The 23,739-nt window shown below is 36.6% G+C and overlaps 1 protein-coding gene across 1 annotated transcript in view; it reads right to left on the bottom strand.

Annotated features, from left to right (window-relative positions):
• The window catches only part of LOC103268029, a gene marked incomplete at its 3' end in the record, with an annotated part of 156,403 nt that overhangs the window by 58,913 nt on the left and 73,751 nt on the right, over window positions 1-23,739 (bottom strand). Inside the window, exons 9-10 of the mRNA XM_008065589.2 lie at window positions 15,819-15,960; window positions 6,982-7,086 (exon numbers count right to left, since the gene is read on the bottom strand). Coding sequence (XP_008063780.2) covers window positions 6,982-7,086; window positions 15,819-15,960 — 247 coding nt within the window. The remainder of the gene's footprint in view (window positions 1-6,981; window positions 7,087-15,818; window positions 15,961-23,739) is intronic.

Below are 23,739 nucleotides of genomic sequence, written 5' to 3' on the forward strand. Positions count from 1 at the left end.
TACTCCCATTAATCCCATCTCCCTTCCCCTCTCCCCCCATAGTTTCCCACCACTGTCAGTCATTTTCTTATAGTATTATGTTGGATGCTCAAGGTCTACTATATTAATGAGAACATGTGATACTCAGATCTTTGTTTCTGTGAGAGATCACTCAGTATTATAGACTCTAGTTCCATCCAGATTGCTGCAAAATACATGATTTTATTCTTTTTTATGGCTGTGTAGTATTCCATCGTGTATATGTACCACATTTTTTTAATCCAGTCCTCTTTTGATGGGTAGCATGGTTGCTTCCAGGTTCTTGCTATTGTGAACAATGCTGCGATAAACCCCTATTTATCCCCATACACAAAAATTAACTCTAAATGGATCAGAGACCTAAATGTAAAACCTCAAATCATAAGAACCTTAGAAAATGAAGGGCATACCCTCATGGAAAATGGAACTGGCATCCAATTCCTGAACAAAACCCGAAACCCACAGGCCATAAGAGATAAGATAGACAAGTGGGACCTCATTAAACTGACAAGCTTCTGCAAAGCCAAAGAAACCATCAAGAGAGCAAGGAGATAGCCCAAAGACTGGGAAAAAATATTTGCCAACTCCAGGTCTGACAAAGGCATAACATCTTGGATCTATAAGAAACTCAAACATGCTGAAAAGAAAAAAACAAACAGCCCCATTATAAAATGGGCAAAAGATATGAACAGACACTTTTCAAAGGAAGATATCCGAGCAGCCAACAGACACATGAAGAAATGTTCAACCTCAGTAATCATCAGGGAGATGCAAATCAAAACTACACTGAGATACCACCTAACTCCAGTCAGAATGGCAATTACCAATAACTCAAAAAATAACAGTTGCTGGAGAGGGTGTGGCGAAAAGGGAACACTTCTACACTGTTGGTGGGAGTGCAAGCTAGTGCAACCTCTGTGGAAAACAGTATGGCAATTCCTAAAAGTTCTAAATATCGACATCCCATATGACCCTGCAATCCCCCTACTGGGAATATACCCTGAAGAACTCAAATCACTCTATAAAAAAGATACCTGCACACATCTTTATAATAATAATAATAATTAAAAAATTTTTTAAAAGAAGTTGCCAGGAATGACTTTCAGTTTCAGGTTCTGGCTCACCACCACAGCACCTGACCAGACACTGGCAGCAAGAGCTGTGCAGGGAGCACAGCAAGGGAGCCAAAGGCTGAGTCCCTCTGGAGAAGATGAAGATTCTCCACCAAACTTGCTCCCACCAAGAAACAACAGACCCAATCTCTGACTGGTGGGTTAACTACTCTGGGGTTGATTGTAACCCAGAGGGAATAGCCTGAAAACGCAAATTTCAGAGGGACAGGATGAGTGTGGAGTCTCGAGCACCTCACTCCCTACCCTGATTCAGCCATAGGACAAAGGGCACAACCAGAAAAGGACAAGGAAGATTCCCCAAGAGATCGGCGCTCCCCATCCTCCACTTTATTTGAATCTCAAAACTATAAGAGACAGCGAAGCTTCCCGCCCCCAGCCTTGTTTCAAAATGGAACAAATTCAGAACCTGATCAGGGAATAATAGGGCTGAGTAAACAGCAGAAGTGAAAGCCCTTCCTATAACCACTGAATAACAGCCAGAGCACTTCCCTGTGCAAGGAGGTTTTTGAAAGATTCTCTTGGATTTTCAAGGTATAGGATCATGTCATTCACAAAGAAGGATAATTTAACTTACTCGTTTCCTATTTGGATACCCTTGATTTCTTTCTTTCTGATTGTTCTAGCTAGGACTTCCAACACTATGTTGAACAAGAAGGGTAAGAGTGGGAACCCTTGTCATGTTCCAGTTTTCAGGGGAAATGGTTCTAATTTCTGTCTGTTTAGCAGTATAATGGCTGTGGGTTTATTGTAGATGGTATTTACTATTTTGAGGTATGTTCCATCAACAGATGCTTCTACACTGTTGGGAAAGGGAAAGCTTCTACACTGTTGGTGGGAATGTAAATTAGTGCAACCTCTATGTTATTATGTAGGACACTACATAATGATAAAAGGTTCGATCAACAAGAAATATCCATCTTAAACATCTATGTACCCAACAAAGGAGAACAAGTATTTATAAAGCAGCTACCAAGTAAACTTTAAAAACATATTGACTCAAATATTATCATAGCTGGGGACTTAAATGCCCCCACTAACAACCCTAGATAAATCATTGAGGCAAAAAATCAACAAAGAGATCTGGAACCTCAACTTGATGCTTGACCAAATGGACTCAGTAGATGCCTACAGAACACTCCACCCAACAACCACAGAATATACATTCTACTCATAACCACATAGAATTAAGTTATATCACATCCTCATCCATAAATAAAGTATAAACAAATTTCCTAAGATCAAAATACTACCATGCACCTTCTCCGACCACACAAAATTCCCCCAAAATCCACAAAGACCTGGACCCTAAACAGCATGATGCTGAATGACTCTTGAGTCAACACAGAAATCAAAACAGAAATTAAAAGACTCCTGGAAGCAAATGAAAATGAAGAAACATCTTACCAAAATCTCTGGAATGCCATGAAATCAGTACTAAGAGGGAAATTTATAAATCTACAAACACACATCAAGAAAATGGATCACAAATTAACAAATCACCTAAGGGAGCTGGAAAGGCAAGACCACCAAAACCCTAACTTCAGCAGAAGAATCCCGATCACCAAAATAAAAGGCCAAATACAAGATATAGAGACAAAAATATTATATAAAAATTTGGTGAAACAAGAAACTGGTCCTTTGAAAAGATAAACAAGATTGATGGACCCCCAGCCAGAATGACCAAGAGAAGGAGAGAAAAAGCCCAAATAAACACAATCAGAAATGCAGAAGATCAAATCACAACTGACCTGAAAGAAATACAAAAGATTATCAGAGATTACTATGCACACCTGTATGGAAACAAACTCAATAACCTAAATGAAATGGAAGACTTTCTGACATAACACAACCTCCCAAGGTTGAAACAAGAAGACATTGAGGTACGAAATAGAGCAATAACAACCCAGAAATCAACTCCATCATAGGGAAACTACCTACAAAAAAAGCCCTGGACCAGATGACTTACCAGCAGAATTCTAAAACATATGAGGAGGAGCTGTTACCAAACCTTTTGAAAGTATTCCAGGCAATTGAGAAAGATGGAACTCTCCCCCAATCATTTTTTGAAGCTAACATCACATTGTTACGCAAACCGGATAAAGATCCAGCAAAGAAAGAGAACTACAGGTCAATATCCTTAATGAACATAGATGCTAAAATCCTCAACAAGATTCTAGCAAACCAGATCCAACAACACACCTCAAAAATCATACACCATGACCAAGTAGTCTTCATCCCCAGGATGCAGGGCTGGTTCAACATTCACAAAACCATTAATGTAATGAAACACATCAGCAGATGTAAAAACAAGAACCACTTAATTATATCATTAGATGCAGGAAAAGCTTTTGATAAAATCTGGTACCTCTTCTTAATAAAAACCCTTGATAGGCATAGATGATAGGCATAGATGATAGGCATAGGTGATAGGCATAGATGATAGGCATAGATGATAGGCATAGATGTCACATACCTCAAAATAGTAAGAGCCATCCATGAGAAATCCATAGCCAACATACTTCTAAACAGAAACCGGAACCATTTCCCTTGAAAATTGGAACTAGACAAGGATGCCTACTCTCACCTCTCCTGTTCAACATAGTATTAGAAGTCCTAGCTAGAGCAATCAGACAACAGAAGGAAATCAGCGTATCCAAATAGGAAGTTAAGTTATCCCTCTTTGCAGATGACATGATTCTATACCTCAAAAACCCAAGAGAATCTGTCAAAAACATTCTGGCACTGATAAAGGACTTTGGCAATGTCTCAGTGTACAAAAATAAAGGTGCAAAAGACAGTTGCATTCTGATATGCCAACAACAAACAGGCAGAGAACCAAATAAAAAGCATAATCCCATTCATAATAGCCACACAAAAAAATGAAAAGCCAGAGTCTTCAAAGACTTCTACAAAGAAAACTACAAAACACTGCTCAAAGAAATCAAAGATGACACAAAAAATGGAAAAATATTCCATGCTCATGGATTGGAAGAATCAACATTGTTAAGATGTCCATCATGCCCAAGGCAACCTACAGATTTAATACAATATCCATTAAATTACCAGCAGCATTCTTGTCAGACCTGGAAATGATAATACAGGAATTCATATGGAAACATAAACAACCACGAATAGCCAAAACAATTCTCAGCAAAAAAATCAAAGTGGGAGGGATCATACTCTCAGACTTTAAGCTTTATTATAAACCTGCAATAATCAAAACAACCTGGTAAAGCTACAAGAACAGGCATATAGACCAAGGGAACAAGATAGAGATTCCAGAAGCAAAACCTGAATTTCTCAACCAACTCATCTTAGACCATCAACCACTGGGGAGAGGAGAACCTATTCAGTAAATGGTGCTGGGAAAACTGGCTGACCACATGCAGAAGATTAAAACAAGACCCCTACTATCACCACACACAAAAGTCAACTCTAAATGGATCAAAGACCTAAACGTAAAACCTCAATCTATAAGAATCTTAGAAAATGCAGGAGACACCCTCATGGAAATTGGAACTGGCAACCAATTTCTGATCAAAACCCCAAGTGCCCATGCTTTGAGATAAGATAGACAAGTGAGACCTCATCAAACTGGCAAGATTCTGCAAAGCCAACGAAACCATTGAGAGAGTGGGGAGACAGCCCACAGATTGGGAAAAAATATTTGCCAACTATATATCTGACAAAGGCCTGACATCTAGGATCTGCAAGGAATTCAAACATGCCAAAAAGAAAAAAACAAACAGCCTCATTACAAAGTGGGCAAAAGATGAATAGACACTTCTCAAAAGAAGACATATGAGCAGCCAACAGATACATTTAAAAAATGCTCAGCTACACTAGTAATCAAAGAAATGCAAACTAAAACCACACTGAAATACCACCTAACTTTAGTTAGGATGGCCACCATCAATAACTCAAAAAACAACAGATACTGGAGAGGATACGGGAAAAAAGAAACACTTCTACACTGTTGGTGGGAGTGTAAACTGGTAGAGCCTCTGTAGAAAACAGTGTGGCAATTCCTAAAAGATCTAAAAATCGACTTTCCATACAACCCTGCAACCCCCCTACTGGGAATATACCCAGAGGAACTCAAAGTCACTCTATGGAAAAGACACCTCCACATGCATGTTTATTGCAGCATTACTCATAATAGCAAAAGCATGGAACCAACTATGCGACCCATCAAAAGAGGACTGGACTAAAAAAAGTGGTACATATACACGATGAAATATTATGCAGTCATAAAGAAGGACAAAATAATGAACTTCACAGCAACTTGGATGGACATAGAATCTATAATACTGAGTGCTCTATCACAGAAGAAAAGAACCGAGTATCATATGTTCTCATTCATAAGCAGACCTTAAACAATTATCATAAAGGGATTGGCAGTAGTGAAAAACTACCAGGGGAGAGTAGGGGCAGGATCGGTAGTAGTGGGAAACTGCCAGGGGAAGGGGGACACACCTTATCAACAAGGGTACCTGCATAATGAATATTTGTATACCTAACCCTGAATTGTACCCCACATCTTTAAAATAATTTTTTTAAATATGATACATATGATGGAATATTACACAGTCATAAAGAAGGACAAACTTTTGTACTTTGCAGCAACTTGTTTGGATTTAAGGTCTATCATACTCGGGATCTATCACAGAAACAAAGAACTGAGTACCCCATGTTCTCACTCATAAGTGGACCCTAAATATTTACCACAATACTATAGGAAAGGGATTGGCAGTAGCCAGATCAATGTAATATTTAAGAATAATACACTATGACCAACTAATCTAAGGAATGTAAAGGTGCTTGACATTCAAACATGTAGTACCAATAAGTCAAATATGAGTATGATTTCGTCTCTACCTTGCTTGCAGGGAAGCTAAGAAGTAAGTTCATGTCCCCATTTTAGGTAAAAGCATAGGTGGACTGAATTTCTTGTATTAATCTTATCTCTGGCTTTATTACGCTTGACTCTTGCTATGCTTTCCCCACAATTTCTTTAACTTTTTGTTTTATCCAATATATGGGTTTTAGTAATTGCCTACAATACTGTGCAAATAAAATAATCCTTAATACCACTAAAAAGTTATGCGCAATGATGCTCATCACTGAATTACTGTAAGAGGAAAAAAACAAGAAGGAGGAATGAAAAGAAGAAAGAAAAAAGAAGAGAAAGAAGAATTTTTACAAATAAAAGAAAATAGACCAAAATGTGAACAGTAATTCTCTGTGGGCAAAAAAAAAATAGATGATTTTATTTTTCTTCTCCTAATTTTTCTAATTTTGAAAATAATCAATATAACATAAAACAAGAGTAAGTATTATTTAAAGGAAGAAAAAAGATGACTGCATTTGGGTAGTGTCAAATTGTTTTAAAGTTAAGTTAATTAAAAATGCACTTTTAAAAGCAAATGAAAATACCACAAAGCCATAACTCCAGTAGCTTTACATCTTGAATTATCAAATAAAATATCCTTTCAAAAAGAAAACAGGATATTCTTCTTAACTGACTAAAGTAACATGGATAAGTATAACATTTTTAAATGTATAAAATTATAGTTATTGTACGAATATATAAACATACAATTTATAAGTATAGGTTATATATGTAGATACATACATATAATAATTAGTTCTGTATATAAATACATGTAGGTTTATATACTGCCATCCAATCAATCCTTATTGTCGAAATTGTTGTCTGACAATTTATATAACAACTGTCCAGTAAAATTTAATGTCATAATCAGTAAGACAACTTAATTATTAAATAAAATCAACAACAATTACAAAGAAAACTCATTCAGTATGTTACCTCATATTTTGGATACAGCGTTTCCTTCATGACAGATTCTGGAACAGAAAATTTGGGCGCAGCTGTATTCCAAAACAACTTCGTAAATTCTGGATAAGCACACACCTTTGAAAAGAACATAAAAGGTTATTAGAAATTGTGGCATATACCCCCTAGGGTAAAAACCCAAACTCCTGTAAAAATTGTTTTTAGTTGCTGAGAAAGTAACCTGATTGGTTCTACAGCCTCTGAAAATCTGGGGAAAACCATTTTTCACAGCCTCTGAAAATCTGGGAAAACCCATCAGATTAGTAAAAATGTAAAGCCAGCAACTGATGCTAGGATGTGATGCTAAGGATGTAGGCAAACTGATAGAACACACGGGAGGCAAACCGGCAATTTCTAAGAAAATGGAAAATGTACTTGCCACATGTTCCAGCAATTTCACTTCCAGCTATAATAGTCTAAGCAAATCTTCATACACATGCATGAGGAGATGTGTACAGGCTATTAACAGAGCATATGAAATAGCAAAAAACAAAACCTAATCTCAATGTCCACTAATAAACTTAAAATATGATATGTTTATATAGTTAAAACTATAAAGCCATTAAAACATAAAAATTATGATCCAGAGAGGATCTTAGAAGCCTGGTATTGAGAATAAAATAAGCAAATTTTAGAAAGATGCACACAAGACTGTATTATGTATGTAAATGTATCTGGAACACAGAAAACTTTAGTATTTGTTATTTAGGGTCACAACTACAACTAGTAAAGTATAAACTCATGAACTGGAAAGACTGCAATTGTAACTGTAACTACCCTTGGGTAGGAAGGAAGAGAAATGGAGTTACAAAAGGACTTGGTAATTTTTATTTTTAAAAAATTGAAACGTACAACAAAATGTTAACATTTACAAATTTTTAACGACGTGTCACAGGTGTTTGTTAGTTTGGTTTCCATTTTTCTGTTCCAAATAAAAATTAATCAGGCCTAGATTAGGGATGTGAAACTATTATGTATGACACTGGAATTGTGGCTACAAGACATATTATATTTTGCCAAAAAAAGTGTAGATTTTAATGCAATTCAAATTTATGTCTATGGATTACCACCCTGAATGTGTCCAATCTCATCTGTAATACACATTTTTTTAAAAGTATTTAGGAGGTCAGAAGGAATCCCAGAGTGAGAATCAGAATGTAACAAAACAATCTAACTGTATTACAAATGTATGAAACAATCTCACCCAAGGTGGGGGGGAGGGGGGAGGATGCCTGCCTTAGTTACTTTGGTAATGAGTAGCATAAATAAAACTAAAGGCAACAAAAACAGTTTATATAGGCTGTATGTTGGGTAATAAAGTTGTATCCCACAGGAGTATGGATTAACAATTCTGGTACTTCTACACGTGTTTACTGGCATTGAAAAATTAAATACATCAATAGAGGATGGTGGGAGCCAGATTTGTCACTATTGGAGTGGGAGTTTACAGATAAGGGAGGAAGCTAGAGTGACCCATAAGATAATGGATTAGAGTTGGAGACATCAGTATGAACTCATATTTAGCTTAATATAGACATAGATATTTACATACAGATATGTATATTTGTACTAGTATCCACACATGTGTTTCCTTTGTTTTGTCAGCTGACAACGCTCAGTACAACAAGTACACACTACTCAGATCTTGCTTTCTAATAACATTATCCATTAAAGGGAGGTAAGAATCCTTGTAAAAATAGCTGGTTCTAGTTCTGGGATTAGGGCAAGAAATATATAAGATGAGCCTGGAATATCTTATGCTTCCAAAAATTAAGAAAGTGTCCAAAAAAATCCCACAGTGATGGAATATGTCAAAGAGACCTGAAGCAGTTTCCAATGGCCAAAGTTTTTTAACAATTTTAGCGAAACTAATAATAATAGCAATAATAATAATGAAGTAATATTGGATTATAATTAAAGTATAACAAATATCCATGAATCATAGTGATATAAATAAATGACTGAATAAATAAATGAAAAGAATAAACACTTTCTGATCAAAAGATTTCTAATTAATCTTTGTAGATACTCTGCCCTCAATGCAGTAGAGCATAACTCTTCAATTCTTTAACGTGGCTGTGCACGGTGACTTCCTTCTAAAGGGTACAATATGGAAAGAGGGAAAAAAAGAAACTCTAAATGAAGAAACCTGGTAAATACCACCTAGGCAGATGATCAAGGTTAACATCAACATTGATAAGTCATGTTGACAGTATATACCCTTGATATATGATGAAAATGGCACTTTTATTCTCAGTGGTCTTCCTCCCCAAAATCACATAATCTAATCAAATCAGGCAAATACCAACTCGGAGACATTCTACAAAATACCTGACCAATACTCCTCAAAATTGTCAAAGTCATCAAAAACAAGGAAAGTCTAAGAATAAAAGGAGACATAAAGACTAAATGTAATATGATACCCTTGATGAGCTCTTGGGTCAGAAAAAGGTCATTACTAAAAACCTGGAAAATCTGAATGAAGTATAGACCTTAGCTAATAATAACATATCCATATTTGTTCACTAATTTTTGCAAATATTGTATACATTTCCATAACAAATTACCACTAGATGGCTTAAATTAGCAAAACTTTTTATTCTCTCACAGTTCTAGAATCAAGAAGAATAGAGGGTCATAGTCCCTCTAAAGACTTTAGGGAGGAATTCTTCCTTGCCTCTTCCTAGCTTCTAGCGACTTCAGGCAATCCTTGGCATTCCTTGGTCTGCAGCTGCATCACCATCCAATTTCTGCTTCTGTTGGCACATGGCCTTCTTCCCTCCTGTTTATCTCTGTGTGTCTGTGTGTGTTCCATGGTGTGCTCGTGCTCTCGCTCTCACTCTCTGTTTTTGTTTTTGTTTTTGTGACACGGTCTCACTATACTGCCCAGGCTAGAACTACTGGGCTCAAGCAATCTATCACCTCAGCCTCCCAAAGTGCTGGGATTATTAGGCATGAGCCACCGCACCTGAGCAGTAGTCTCCTTTTATAAGGACACTAGTCATATTGAACTTAAGGCCTACCCTATATCCAGGATGATCTCAAATCTCAAGATCCTTAACTTAATTACATCTGTAAAAACTCTATTTTTAAATAAGGGCACATCACCAGGCACTGTGGGTTATATCTTTTGGGGACCCACTATTCCTATATTAATAATAGTAGAAACAGTGCGGGATATAGGAGAAACCTCCATGTAGTCTTTGCAAGTTTTCTGTAACTCTAAAACTAATCTAAAAAATAAAGTTTATTGTCAGTAAAATAATAATAATAAACAGTAAAGAGAAAGAATAATTATTAAAAATAGTTACAAGTGAAAAAACAGATATTCATGACAAGACCTTGAAGAAAATGTGGTATAATTTTAAAACAATAGCCTTTTGAGTCCATAATATTATTGATAATTATGCTTTCTTTAATGTTTTTATTGAATTTTAATTTGGATTATGCATTTTCCCTCAAAAGATTTGTCTTTCACCAGAAAAATGAACTCAGAGAATTTTAAAGCATCAACTTACAAAATTACTCTTTCATAAGCTATGAACTCTTATCAGTGACATCTCCTGGAGTGTGGGCATTATGCAAACTTTCTAGAGTAATACTGGCCAAACCCAGTAAATAAAGATTTACAATTATAAGGTGTCATTGAATCTTGAGCACCTTTATTCTTAGTCAGAGATATAATCCTCAACTATTCCACATACTTGATCTCATGTTTCCTATCTCCTAACAGAGTGCAGCATTTTGAGAAAGGCAGATTTTGCAGTTGCCAGGTAATTTGTCCAACACAATAATTCAAATTTAAGTTTTTGGTCTCGCTTGTCCTGTTTTTCTGGGCACGCTGTATAGACCTGGAGCCAAAAAAATTTTGCTAAAAGATGAATAAACTCTTCCAAATTCAGCGGACAACTCTTCTTCCAAAGATCATCTAGAAATTAAGAGGATTTGGGGTATTCAAATGATATGTCACATACATTACAGTTATTCCTCTTGTGTAGTAGGTAGCTTTCCATCAGCTTAAGCATCCAGAATGAAATTATTGCCCTAGAAGTAAGCTTGTAGGCTTGTAGACTTGTATCTACAAGCCCCTATGTGGGAAGGGCGAGAAAACTATCACTGAACAACAGCATTTTGCTCTCAAGGAAAAGTACAGGTGCACTTTTAGAAGATAATTTATCAAATTAAACCAGTAAGGAAAGACAAATCATGATAAATTGGTTTCCCCAGCAATGCTAAGAACTTGCTTTCTTTTTTTTTTTTTTTTGAGTTGGAGTCTCACTCTGTCACCCAGACTAGAGGGCAGTGGCACGCTCCTGGCCACCGCAGCCTCGACCTGCTGGGCTCCAGTGATCCTTCCACCTCAGCCTTGCAAGTAGTTGTAACTACAGGCACGCACCACCACGCCTGGCTAATTTTTGATTTATTGTAGAGATAAGGTCTCACCAAGTTGCCCAGGTGGGTCTTGAACCCGCGGACTCAGGTAATCCTCTCACCTTGGCCTCCCAAAGTGCTGGGATCACAGGCCGAGTCACCGAGCCCAGTCTGAGCCACCGAGCCCGGCCAGGAAATTTCTAAAAAGAATTCTAAGAAAATGATTAGAAATAGCAGGACTGGTGGTTGTCAGAACTTGGTGGGAGATTAGAGATGGCATAGAAAACTAAATTACTATTAATAGCTCTGAAGCATCCTAGATTAATTTACTGTTTAACAGCACCTACACAACCCCTAAGGCCATGAGGTATATGACAACCCAATACAATAACTCTTGTTCATTCTGACATACTGACATCCAAGGTGTCAGAATATTCTGTTCACTAAGAGAGAGACATGCAAATTAGTTTCAGGGGTAAGTTGTGCTTCATATAAATGAAATATAAGGCAGAACATCAGTTTTCAAAATTTGGTTTGAGACACTGGGGAAAGTTATTTGCCTTTTTCACTGTGCTGACATTTGCACTGATGGTAAAAAAAGAAGAAAAAAAAAGAAAGGTAAAATGGACAGTATCAAAGCATGAATCAAGACAGCAGCAACTTAAAAATGCTCATCAGGAGCAGGGAAAACTGTTAATTTTATTAAATTTCTACCTTTAAATACATAAAGACATTTCATGTGATTAAGTGAGAAATACACACAAAATGTTTCTGTGGCCATAGTGAAGGAGGATTGGTGGATTTGAGGAAAAACATGTGTGCTATTGTTTGAGTTGTGAAATGAATTAGGCACTGTTTTATTTGAGAAACAAACATCAAACCACAGTTACTGAGATGTATGCTCCAAGCTTTTTCTTGAAAAGGAATGAGCAAACTTCTCACTTCAAATAAAACACTTGAGTGTATTTGTACCAATGAAAAAAAAAATTGAACTTTTAAGCAAAAATTAGAATTTTGGAAAATTTGGGTCCCTCACCATGACCCTGCCAGGTTCCCAATGCTAAAGACTTTTCTGACAATATTAAAATAAGTTATTTTTGTATTGTGTATATAGTGAAATATATTAACATTTGAAGAGCTACATAATTCGATGAAGAATGTTTTCCAAATAACGCATGATGTTAACAAGTTACACATGAGCTGGGCTCAGTGGCTCAGCCTGTAATCCCACGCCTTTGGGAGGCTGAGGTGAGTGGATTGCCTGAGCCCACGGGTTCGAGACCCGCCTGGGCAGCAAGACTTCATCTCTACAATAAATCAAAAAAAAATTTGCCAGGCATGGTAGCGTGCGCCTGTAGTTCCAGCTACTTGGAAGGCTGAGGCGGAAGGATCACCGGAGCCCCAGCAGGTCGAGGCTCCGGCGGCTGGGAGCGGCCACTGCACTCCAGTCTGGGCGACAGTAAGACTCCAACTTAAGAAGAAAAAAAAAGTCACACATGGGTAAAATGTCCATTCAAAGTACAAAATAAACCAAAGATTTTAATGTAATAAGGTATGAAAACATTATTGATATGGTTTCAGACTTCAACTGTAACAAACATTTTTTAGTTGTACGAATTATCATACAATGCATTCTCTTTTTAATGAAGTCTAATTTTTATTTTCTACTTTTTTTTATTTGCTGGTTCACCAACCACATTTTTTGTATAAAGCTTTTTAAGTTGAGATAATTGTAAATTCACATGCAGTTTTAACAAATAATACAAAGATATTCTACCCCCTCTTTACCAAGTTGACTTCAAAGGTAACAGCTTTCAAAACTATAGTACAATATCATAAATAGAATATTGGCATTGAAACACTCAAGATACAATATTTCCATCATCACAAAGATCCTTCTTGTTCTTTAAAGCCACACTCATCCCAATCGCCCTCCTGAATCCACTACTCTGTTCTGCATTTCTATAGTTTTGTCATTTCAAGAAACGGTATGTAATCTTTCAGCATTGTTTTTTTTTTTCAGCTTAATTCTCTGAAGATTTAGTGTTGTTGCATGTATTAATACTTAATTCCTTTTTATTGCTGAGTAGTACTCCATGGTCCTGACATACCAAAGTCTTCTTAAACCACTGAAATATATCCAGAGTGTTTCCAGTTTGACTTTTATGAATAAAGCTGTTATAAACTTTTGTATGCAAGTTATATTGTGATCACAGACTTTCATTTCTCTGAGACAAATACCCAGGCATACAAATGCTGGGTCATATGAGAGTTGCCTATTTCGTTTGTTTTATTTTCGGCTGCTAAACTGCTTTCTAGAGGGCTACACAATTTTACCTTCCCACAAACAACACATGAGTAATATAGTTTTTCCACATCCTTATTAGCATTTGTTGTTGCCACCATTTTTTAACCATTCTATAGTGATATCTCACTATAATCTTGAGACTTGTATCAGTCTTGAAATTGGGTAACCTGATTCCTCCCATTTTATTCTTCTGATTCAAAACTGTTTTAGCTATTCTAGTTCCTTTGCATTTTCATGTAAATTTAGAATACTCCTGTTTACATCTACAAAAAAAGTAGTTCTGGAAATGTGACAGGAATTTCATTAAACTTGTATAACAACTTGGGAAGAAATGACATGTTTACTGTGTTGATTCTTCTAACCTATAAGCATGAAATCTCTTCATTTATATGAGTCGCTTTGATTTCTTTTATCAGCATTTTGTAGTTTTCAGCATCTAAGTCCTCTACATGTTTTCATAGCTTTAATTTCAGCATTCGAGTATTCAACAGATAGAAATACAATTGAGTTGTTTATGTTTATCTTGTGTCCTGTGACTTTATTGAGCTCAGTTATTAGTTCTGTGACATTTTCTTTCATAGATTCTTCAGAATTTCCTATGTAGACAATTATATCATCTTCAAATGGGGCAATTATATTGCTTTCTTTCTGATCTGCATGCTTTTCTTTCCTTTTCTTGCATTATTGCATTGCCTAGAGTTTTCATAGAAATGTCAACACAACTGACAGCATAGAGGGGAAACCTCACACCACTCTATTAAGGTAAAAGTCACAGCCTTTTCAGACACCATCCTGGCAAAGGTGTTGGAGTGCCTTGTGAACTCTGACAAGAATAGAAGTTTAGGTTTCCAAGTAGGGCTTTACTGGTGGAGGTAGGGGTGAGGCTACAGTTTTTTCTGTGGTGTTTGACCAGTGTAGAGAAATTATTTGTCTAAAAATTGTCAGTGTTACTATGCTACATCTTTCCTGGCTCTTTGGCTAGAAATAGCAAACTTTTGTTGGGGATTTTTTTTTTTTTTCTTAACTGTTGGTATGTTCATACTGCCAGCTTTTTCAGCTGAAGTCTAGGACATATGAAGCAAAAAACAAAGCCCAGGGAACTAACTCAGCACCATGCCATCTTTGGGTCCCAAAGTTCCTAGATAGAGTGTCTCCTCCTCTCCACCTTTCAGAGACTTCTAATGTTTGTAATGTCCAGAGTTTCTAGTTGTATTTAGCAGAAAGAATACGGAAAAGTGCTTCTCTTCCATCTTCCCCAGAAGTGGAAGTCTGGCAACTAACTTTCAAGAAACTACCACATACAATGACCACTTGTATACCTAGTCCTGAATAGTACTCCACATCTTTAAGATAAAATAAATTTTTTAAAAAACCACCATGTGTTAAGTTTTGGTGTATTATCAAAGAATAATATTTACAATTATATTTAAAAGACTATTAAAATAATTTAACTTTTCCAACTACAGATATCTGTAAGGGCTGAATTTTTCTCATATATTTCAACCAAAACAAACTACCACAAATTGAATGCAGAAACAGACATAAAAATTCATCTGTCCTCTATTAAAGCAGACATTAAAGAGATTTAGAGAGGGGGGAAGAATTCTAGTTTTCTCACCAAATATTTTGTTTTCAAAATTTAATTACTTTTCATAAAAATACATTATGTGAACACATAGGCCTTTATGACTGCTTTTTGTTTTGTTTTGTTTTTTGAGTTGGAGTCTCATTCTATCACCCAGATTGGAGTGCAGTGACACTCTCCCGGCCACTGCAGCCTTTACCGCTGGGCTCTGGCAATCCTTCCGCCTCAGTCTTCCAAGGAGCTGGAACTACAAGCATGTGTTACCATGCCCAACTAATTTTTTTAATTTATTGTAGAGATGAGGGCCCACCAAGTTGCCCGGGTGGGTCTCGAACCCGTGGGCTCAGGCAATGGCTGCTATTTTTTATAAATAAATATTTAAGAATTTTTTCAGTTTTAATTTCTAACATTGTACATGTTAATAGATAAAACCCACATAAACAATTCTTGAAGTCCTTAACAGCTTTTAGAGTGAAAAAACATGCTGAAACAAAAAGTTTGAGAACCTGTGACACAGAAAAAATGAATATTAAGGAAAGTACTTACTTCCTCTCCCAAGACTCTCAGTTGTGGTTTGTGAGCATGCTGCGTAGTTCCTCGTGCCAATTCAGGTAATATCCTTGGTGGTGTTGAAGGAGCATGAACATAATCTTGGTTGTCATTCATGACAGGAATTCCATATAATATTCTACAATGTGATTTTTAAAAAATTGATTTTCCTAAGTAGTTGATAAAGTAAAAAAAATACTTGTCTTCATTTCATATCTCTGCTGAAATAAACACTTTGACATTTGACATCTGCCCTAAATATTGTAGAGATGTTAGATAATCTAAAATGAAAAATGATCTAAAAATAATGCATGTTTGGTTCTAATTACATTTTAGTGGTCACCTTATAGGATTTTGTTTCACTATATTGGATAATAAATGAATTCTATGAAAGTCTAATTACAAGAGAGGCAAAAAGTTTTCTTCCTTCTGATCTCTACCTATCCCAAGCTTGCAAAAAAAGGAAAAACAGCTATATACATAAGAATATATATAGGAGGAAAAAAATTTATCAATAAAAGTCTTAAGTAAACAAAATAAATGAGATAAATCAAAAGTAATATTTGAAAGTAAAATTTATCATTAATTACTAACCTATAGACTGCTTAAAAATACATTAACTTTTGTACAACACTTGCTGTACAATAAACATAAATGAACATAAAGTGGGCCTATACAAACTATAGATATACTAATTTCACATGGAACTATTTAGCGATAGTTCCCTCTTTTTTATACAAAATAATATATGAAAAGATAATCACTTTATGTGTCACCATAACTAAGCCTACACAAACATAACTGACTTTAGTTGCTTAATGATACGCTGAAAACTTCAAATTCAGTTCTTAAGTAGACTCATCCAGAGCCAGGCTAGAAACGATATGGCTTTGCCAAAGTAGCGTCATGAATCTAGCTTCCCATCTTACCTAGTCAAATGCCTGATTTCAAAGAGAAGTCAATACTCAACTCCTATTAAGGTGAGTACCACTGCCATTCAACACCCATTCTATCCTTCTAATGTGCTTTTCTGAACTGTCAAAGATGAAGAAGTAAAAACTGTCCTGCAGCTAGTGTTCTAAATATGACTTAGGATCCACTAGCCAGATGCAGTCATATACAATTTAGAGGGCAGAAGGTACTGATGTTTCTATTGGCAAGTAAAGGCATGCAAGCATCAAATTCTTCTGCAGTAGTAACTTCTTTTGTCTCTCTCTCTCTCTCTCTCTCTCTCTCTCTCTCTCTCTCTCTCTCTCTCTCTCGCTCTCTCTCTCTCTCTCTCTGGCTAGTGAGCATATCAAACAGACACAGTGGTTCCAGAGAGTCAAAAGCTGTCCCAACAGAGGCCTCCTGATCCCTGACTCTCAGCAAAGGTGTTATGTTACCACTGTTGGCTTCCATATTTCCCACTTTCCTGACTGTGCCAAAAAGGAGCAGTTCCTTGGTAGCCAGTTAAGCACACCATGTGAGTCATCTCTAGAAGCCCTCACTGCCTCATGCCCATTTTCCAATTTAAAAGCACTAAATTCCCATCACCAAATCCCTTTCTGCTTTAAATAGCTAAAGATATTTCTGCTTTCTTCAACTGAATCCTGAGAATACATACATTGGGATAAAGTATTTCTAAGATCAACTGAATTCAAGAGAATACATATATTGGGATAAAGCATTTCTAAGATCAGGTTCAGAGGAAAGGGAGATGGCGATGAGGAGAAGGATGACCAAGGGAGCTTTCTAGAGGAACTGCTGTGCTCTTCTCTGGCTCTGAGTCAAAAACAGGGTATTAGGATTTTGGTTTTTTACCCTTTTACATCCCAAAAGCACACTAAAGAAACAGACATTTGGGTTGGTTGGAAGGAAAGTAAGTGGAGGAGGTTATTGGACATTCTAGAGTGCATAGCTCTGGTTAGATATGAATAGAGACCTTAGTGGAAAGGCTACCCAAGTTTAGCTGTTTGCTCCTGTATGACAAAGATGAATCACTTGCTTGGAAATTTTTCTCCATATTGTCCCTGTTTCCCTTTCTTTCCAGAGAATAAAACTAACTCTTGTGGTTCAGACTGAAAATCTCTCCATCTTCAAACCCTCTCACTCCCCACGGTAATCATCCTTCTTGTTAATTCTTCTTCCACAGTGTCTCTCCTGTCCATGACACCTTTTCTCACCTGAGTCCTGTGATAACATCTTTGCTGATCCTTACTACACACACAGTATAACTCAAGCTCTTGAACCTGGAAGTCAGAGTCCTCCACAGTCTGAGCACCAGATACCTTGCCAACCCTGCTTACTTCCCCCAACCCCTCATTCAAGCTACATTCACTATGCTAAGGTGCCCTAGGTTCTGGGATTACTACAGGGACAATAGGGGAGAGAGGCAAACCTATAGGGACATACAGTACAGAGGGACTATGATAAATGATGAGGGCAAGGCCTTCAGATCTCAACTCCTTCACGAGTCCTTTACAAATCCTCCTCTGCCCAGTCGAAATTCAGCTTTGCCGTCCTAGTTTTCTGCTGCATTTTATCTACTTTTTCTTTATAGAATACACTTCATTCTACTCTGAATATCTTTTTCACAGCGGGTCATAGGTTTTTTGGGGGGGTGACAGTTATTCATTTTCATTTTCCCAAGGACTTGAATGCTTTCTTTTTTTTTTTTTTAATTAGGGGAGGAGGAGTGCAAGAGTGTCAACGAGCATGACCCTCCCACCCTTGCCCCCACCCCACGGTGGGGTTGAGGGCCACAGTGAATAAATATTGTTTTATTTTAGCTGAGTAAGAAAAGTCTCGCAGCCAAAGCCAACCTCAGATTCTGCCTTGGAGAACTGAGAATTTTGGGTCAGCCTAAGACACTACAGTGAGTCTCAAAGTATGTTCCCTATCCAACATTATTAGCATCACATAAGGACTTGTTAGGAATGCAAATTATTGAGTCCCACAGAGCTAAAGAGTCATAAATTCAGGGGATGGGGTTCAGTTATCTGTGTTATAACCAGCCCTGAAGGGTGATTCTGATACACTCTGAAGATCGAGAACCGCTGAAGTATTATAATCTTTCCTAAAGCATCCTGATAATATCCTTGGATGCCTGACAAATCTACAGCTTCCCAGATGCCTCCTCTGGACATTCTAATGCTGTAGGCTTGGATTAAAGTCTTGGAGTTGATGTTGGTTATCACACATCCCGTATGGCCTTTATCCTCAGGGAAGCCTAAAAGTGATCATGGGAGAATGAGGAAGCCTTTGGAACAAGGTAAAAAACCAGGATTTTGGTCCCTTGCTGTGCTGTGTTTCCTTCCTAAGTCTCAGTTTCCTCACCTATGAATGGCAACAGCAATTGGGTCTTTCAGAGTCAAATGTTTAGAAATAACGTATGTGAAGAACTTTGAACACAGTACATGTTAAGTAAGTGATTGATGTTACAATCATTATTGTTAATATCAATGGAGGGGTTGAATGAAGGAAACAAATCCACCTCTCTCAGAGTAAAAATTAAACTTCATTCCAGGTCAACATCAGTCTCTCATGGGGCCAGAGATAGAAAATGTATATCTTATTGTACATTGCTATTTTAAAAGTTTGGGGAGCCGGGTTTGGTGGCTCCGCCTGTAATCCCAGCGTTTTGGAAGGCTGAGGTGAGTGGATTGCCCGAGCCCACGGGTTTGAGACCCACCTGGGCAACTTGGCGAGACCTCATCTCTACAATAAATCAAAAATTAGCCGGGCGTGGTAGCGTGCGCCTGTAGTTCCAGCTACTTGGAAGGCTGAGGCAGAAGGATCGCTGGAGCCCAGCAGATCGAGGCTGGGTGACAGAGTGAGACTCCAACTCAAAAAAAAAAAAAGTTTGGAAAACATTTATTCTAAGCCGTGAGCACTTTTTTGTTTGTTTGTTTTTGAGACAGAGTCTCACTCTGTCACCCAGACTGGAGTGCAGTAGTATAAGGATGACTCACCACAAGCACGAACTCCTGGGCTCTAGTGATCCTCTTGCCTCAGTCTCTCAAGTAGCTGGGACTACAGGTGTGTACCATCATGCCTGACTAATTTTTCTATTTTTTTGCAGAGTTGGGATCTAACTTTGTTGCCCAAGCTGGTCTCAAACTCTTGACTTCAAGTGATCCTCTTGCCTCAGTCTCCCAAAATGCAGAGAATACAGTCATGAGCTACCACGCCTGCCTTGTGAGCACTCTTAAAATATCTCTGCACACATCTTCTATGAGTTACATAAAAGAGATTGTAAGCTACATCTTGTGAAGTATGGAAAAGGGGGTCTCCCTCCAGCAATTCTCCCCAGTTTAGGATGACACTAACAAGAGAAGTTCTTCATCATAGCTTCACTTTCTTAGCAAATTTATTTTGCTCCTTTGTGTACAAAAGTCTGAGCTTCCCTAAATGGAACAATCACTTTTAGTTAATTCACGGAAATTTTAAGAGTGTTCACATACAAAAGTCTCACCGAAGTAATTCTCGCATGCAATGGAGTGTTCTATTCTAGATACCATTTTTCAAAAGTGCTTATGGCAAACCACTAAACTGATTTCACAATGCACTCATTGGGTGTCAGTCCACAATTTGTAAAACATTAACTTACAGATAATGTTGTCTAAAAAGAAGACTACTAGGTCTGCAAAAAAAAACCAAAACTTTAGTTTGTCTTCTTGAAAATGCTAATCTACAAATAATTTTCTTCAGCCTCGTATAATTTGTTTTAGTCTACAGCAGAGGCATATGAGTATTTTGTATGATCTTAAGAGATCAGAAGATATAATCTTAATAAAAAGTCTATAGAAGAGTAAATGTATAATTACATACAATTTTTTTTACAAAATATGATTGGGGGGATTGTATTTTTAATCATTGTGACTTCATTGCTACATGCAAACAGTGACATCTGGTGGAATGACATTGCTTTACTTTACAAAAATCTAGCTTTCACATACCGGCAGTTATGGGGACAGATTTCCAAATAATTCCTTTTTTTTTTTTTTTTTTGGTATTTTCATATAAAAGCAAAAACACACAAGTGTACAATCTTATCATACATTGACAGTGCATACAGAAATATGTTTAAGGCATACTGATGGGACTATTTGTTCAAAGTGGATATAATAGAAATTAAAATGAGGTTACTCTTGATTCGAGTTCTGTGTCACAAGCTGTGATTTGGGGTGCAAAACTTTGCCTCAGTTTTCTCATCCATAATATGATAGGTCTAGGCAGGCAAATACTAAGATCTCTTATAACTGATCTATGTATTTCTGTGGCACAAATCACCAACTGGATCTCACACAGGGATTCTTATGCTCTGTGGTATAATACCTTAGATCACTGCCGGGGTTATACAGCAGAAAACAAAATCATACAAGAGGTGGAGGTAGGGCCAGGATGAGACCTGACGCTGAGATGTGATAGACACTGTGGGAAATGGGGAATGGTAGGAGAAGGTTAGTTCCAGATACCCATGTTGGAAGGGAATAAAGAGTGTAAGAGACAGAACACAGCATTACAAATGAGGGGCAACAAACCACAAGTGATAGTGCACTGCAACGGGCATCAGAAAGGTCTGGCATGGGATAATGGCACATTCTGGTGGGAGACCACCAGTGATGAGACATGCAAAACCAGGCAGTATTCAGAGACTCCAAAGCTTTCAGTAATTAAGTGATTAACATCAGGGAACTCCCCCACAGTTAGCAAGGCCATATCCTTGGCCTAGCCTCGGAAACAGGATTCAGTTCTCCTAGGAGGGAACAAGCGATAGCAAATAGAATTCCCCACCATATATAAGCAGAATCCATGCTTCCAAAATTGGTTCACAATGGACCAGATACAAACCACTAAGGGTTAGTAAAATATGCTTCTCTCAGATTACCCAACTACAATTCCTCAGAGTTCCTAGCTTAGTCCAAAATTGGTTCTAACAACAGGGTAAGAATGAGTATTCAGGATAAACATAAAGACAAAAAAAAAAAAAAAGAGACAAGGTCTTTTACAAATTCTTAAAGCAGTGAGATGTAGTAGAAACCACATTTAGAATCAGAAAGACATGGATTTGAATCCCAGCTTTTATCAGCTATACAAATAAAGACAAGTCACTTAATTGCTATGCTGCATTTTCTTCATTTTGGAAACAAAAAGATTTTATCTATTACATAAAGTAGCTGTTAATACGGAATTACATAATAAATACAGAGTACCTTAATGCATTTTCTATTAGATGATTTTCTGTTTTCTTATCAAATATTACTACCCTATTTAAAGGGTTTGGATAAAAACTTTCAAGTGGAAGCAAACCTTATGTAGTTGACTTGTAAGCTATACGTAGTAGAGATAGTAAGTCAAAATAAGTACTCATGTACCTGTCTTCACATTTTTACATATACATATATACATATCCTCAAAAGAATATAAGCTGCAAAAATAACATCTATAATGTCATTTTTGTAAAACATATGTATATATAATACACAGGTGTGCACAGGGGAAAAAAGCCTATAATAATCCACCATATAAAAAAACCAATAGAAAAAGATAATCCTCAGTACAAAAGTTTCAACAATCACAGTGAAAAATTGTAGCGGCAAAATTTCCAGATCCTGTCCCATGCCACTCCCAATGCCTTTCAGAATTCTGAATGATTGAACGAGCAATATAAACCTGCATCTCTGGTTCTCCTACTTAAGATCTAAAAGGAGTATTCTAATGCCTCCAAGATGAACAGTCAAGAAATGCCAGATAAACCTATCCAATATTAACTTTGAGTAGCCAGCAATAACTTATCTTCATTCAAAGATGAGTACACAGAAAAATCTAATATGAATTCTATGAAATGAATCTGCAAACTATAAGAAATATAGCATTCAAAGAGTCATATATAAAGAACATTTACATACTTCATGTAACAGGTAAAAAAAAAAGTTGAGACAAACAAGACTTCAATTTTTCTTAAGAAACTTGATAGAATTAAGAAAAATAATGCCATTGCAGTATTAAAGGGGGAATTAGAAGAATTTTTAGAAATTTATACCTCATAGGCAACCTCTTTCAGGTCCTCTACTGCTGTGGGAACATTTCTGTCTTTTTGATAAATCCTACTTTCAATCAATCAATCAATAAACAAATAAATTTATTCCTCATAAAATGAAACAACTGATAAACAAAAGTTTGAGAGATAAATGTAAGCAAATAATAAATGTAAAGGAAATATGATGAATACCCAACAAATGGCTACATTCCTAAAGAAACACACAAACTACATAAAATGGAAACATTACTCAAAATAAAACAGAAAAAGTCCTAATCTGAAGAGCTACATTTGCATATAAGCAGGACTTTTCATGTACCAAAAAAAAAAAAAAAATTAGAAAGCAATCCACTTCCAAACGTATGGTAGTAAAATTGATTAATTCAAAGGAAAATTTAAAATTCTGTAAACATCTAGGAGGAGTGGAGGAGGAACAGATCATATGTTAATAAAATAAAAACAGTTGGCTTCAGATTTCTATCTCACAAGATTAAATATTAGATAATGACACAAACATCACATAGACAAATGTTGGCAAATATGACAGATAGTAGGGAATAGCAAAGAAGAAAAAAAAAGAGAATATGAAGCAAGATAACAAGAATAACACCAAGCACATCTGGTGGGACAATAACTGAATATGGGGAGACCCAAACTAGTATAAGAAAATAAATTTTTGATTAGCTCAAAAATATTTACATGTATGCAATCTACAAAGGACATAACTAAGAAAAAGTAAAATGAAAGAAAGGGTAAATATATACCAAACAAACACAGCAAATAATAAGATAGAGTTTCACTTTTTATGGATTTATGTACAATCGACAATGAAAACAAAAGGACCACAGTTAAGTTTCGTGAATTTTCTTCCACACAAAAATAAGTGTTTTATGC

This window comes from Carlito syrichta, unplaced genomic scaffold (assembly GCF_000164805.1).
Source record: "Carlito syrichta isolate Samal-C Ts95f unplaced genomic scaffold, Tarsius_syrichta-2.0.1 Scaffold308670, whole genome shotgun sequence".
NCBI classification, from domain to species: domain Eukaryota; kingdom Metazoa; phylum Chordata; class Mammalia; order Primates; family Tarsiidae; genus Carlito; species Carlito syrichta.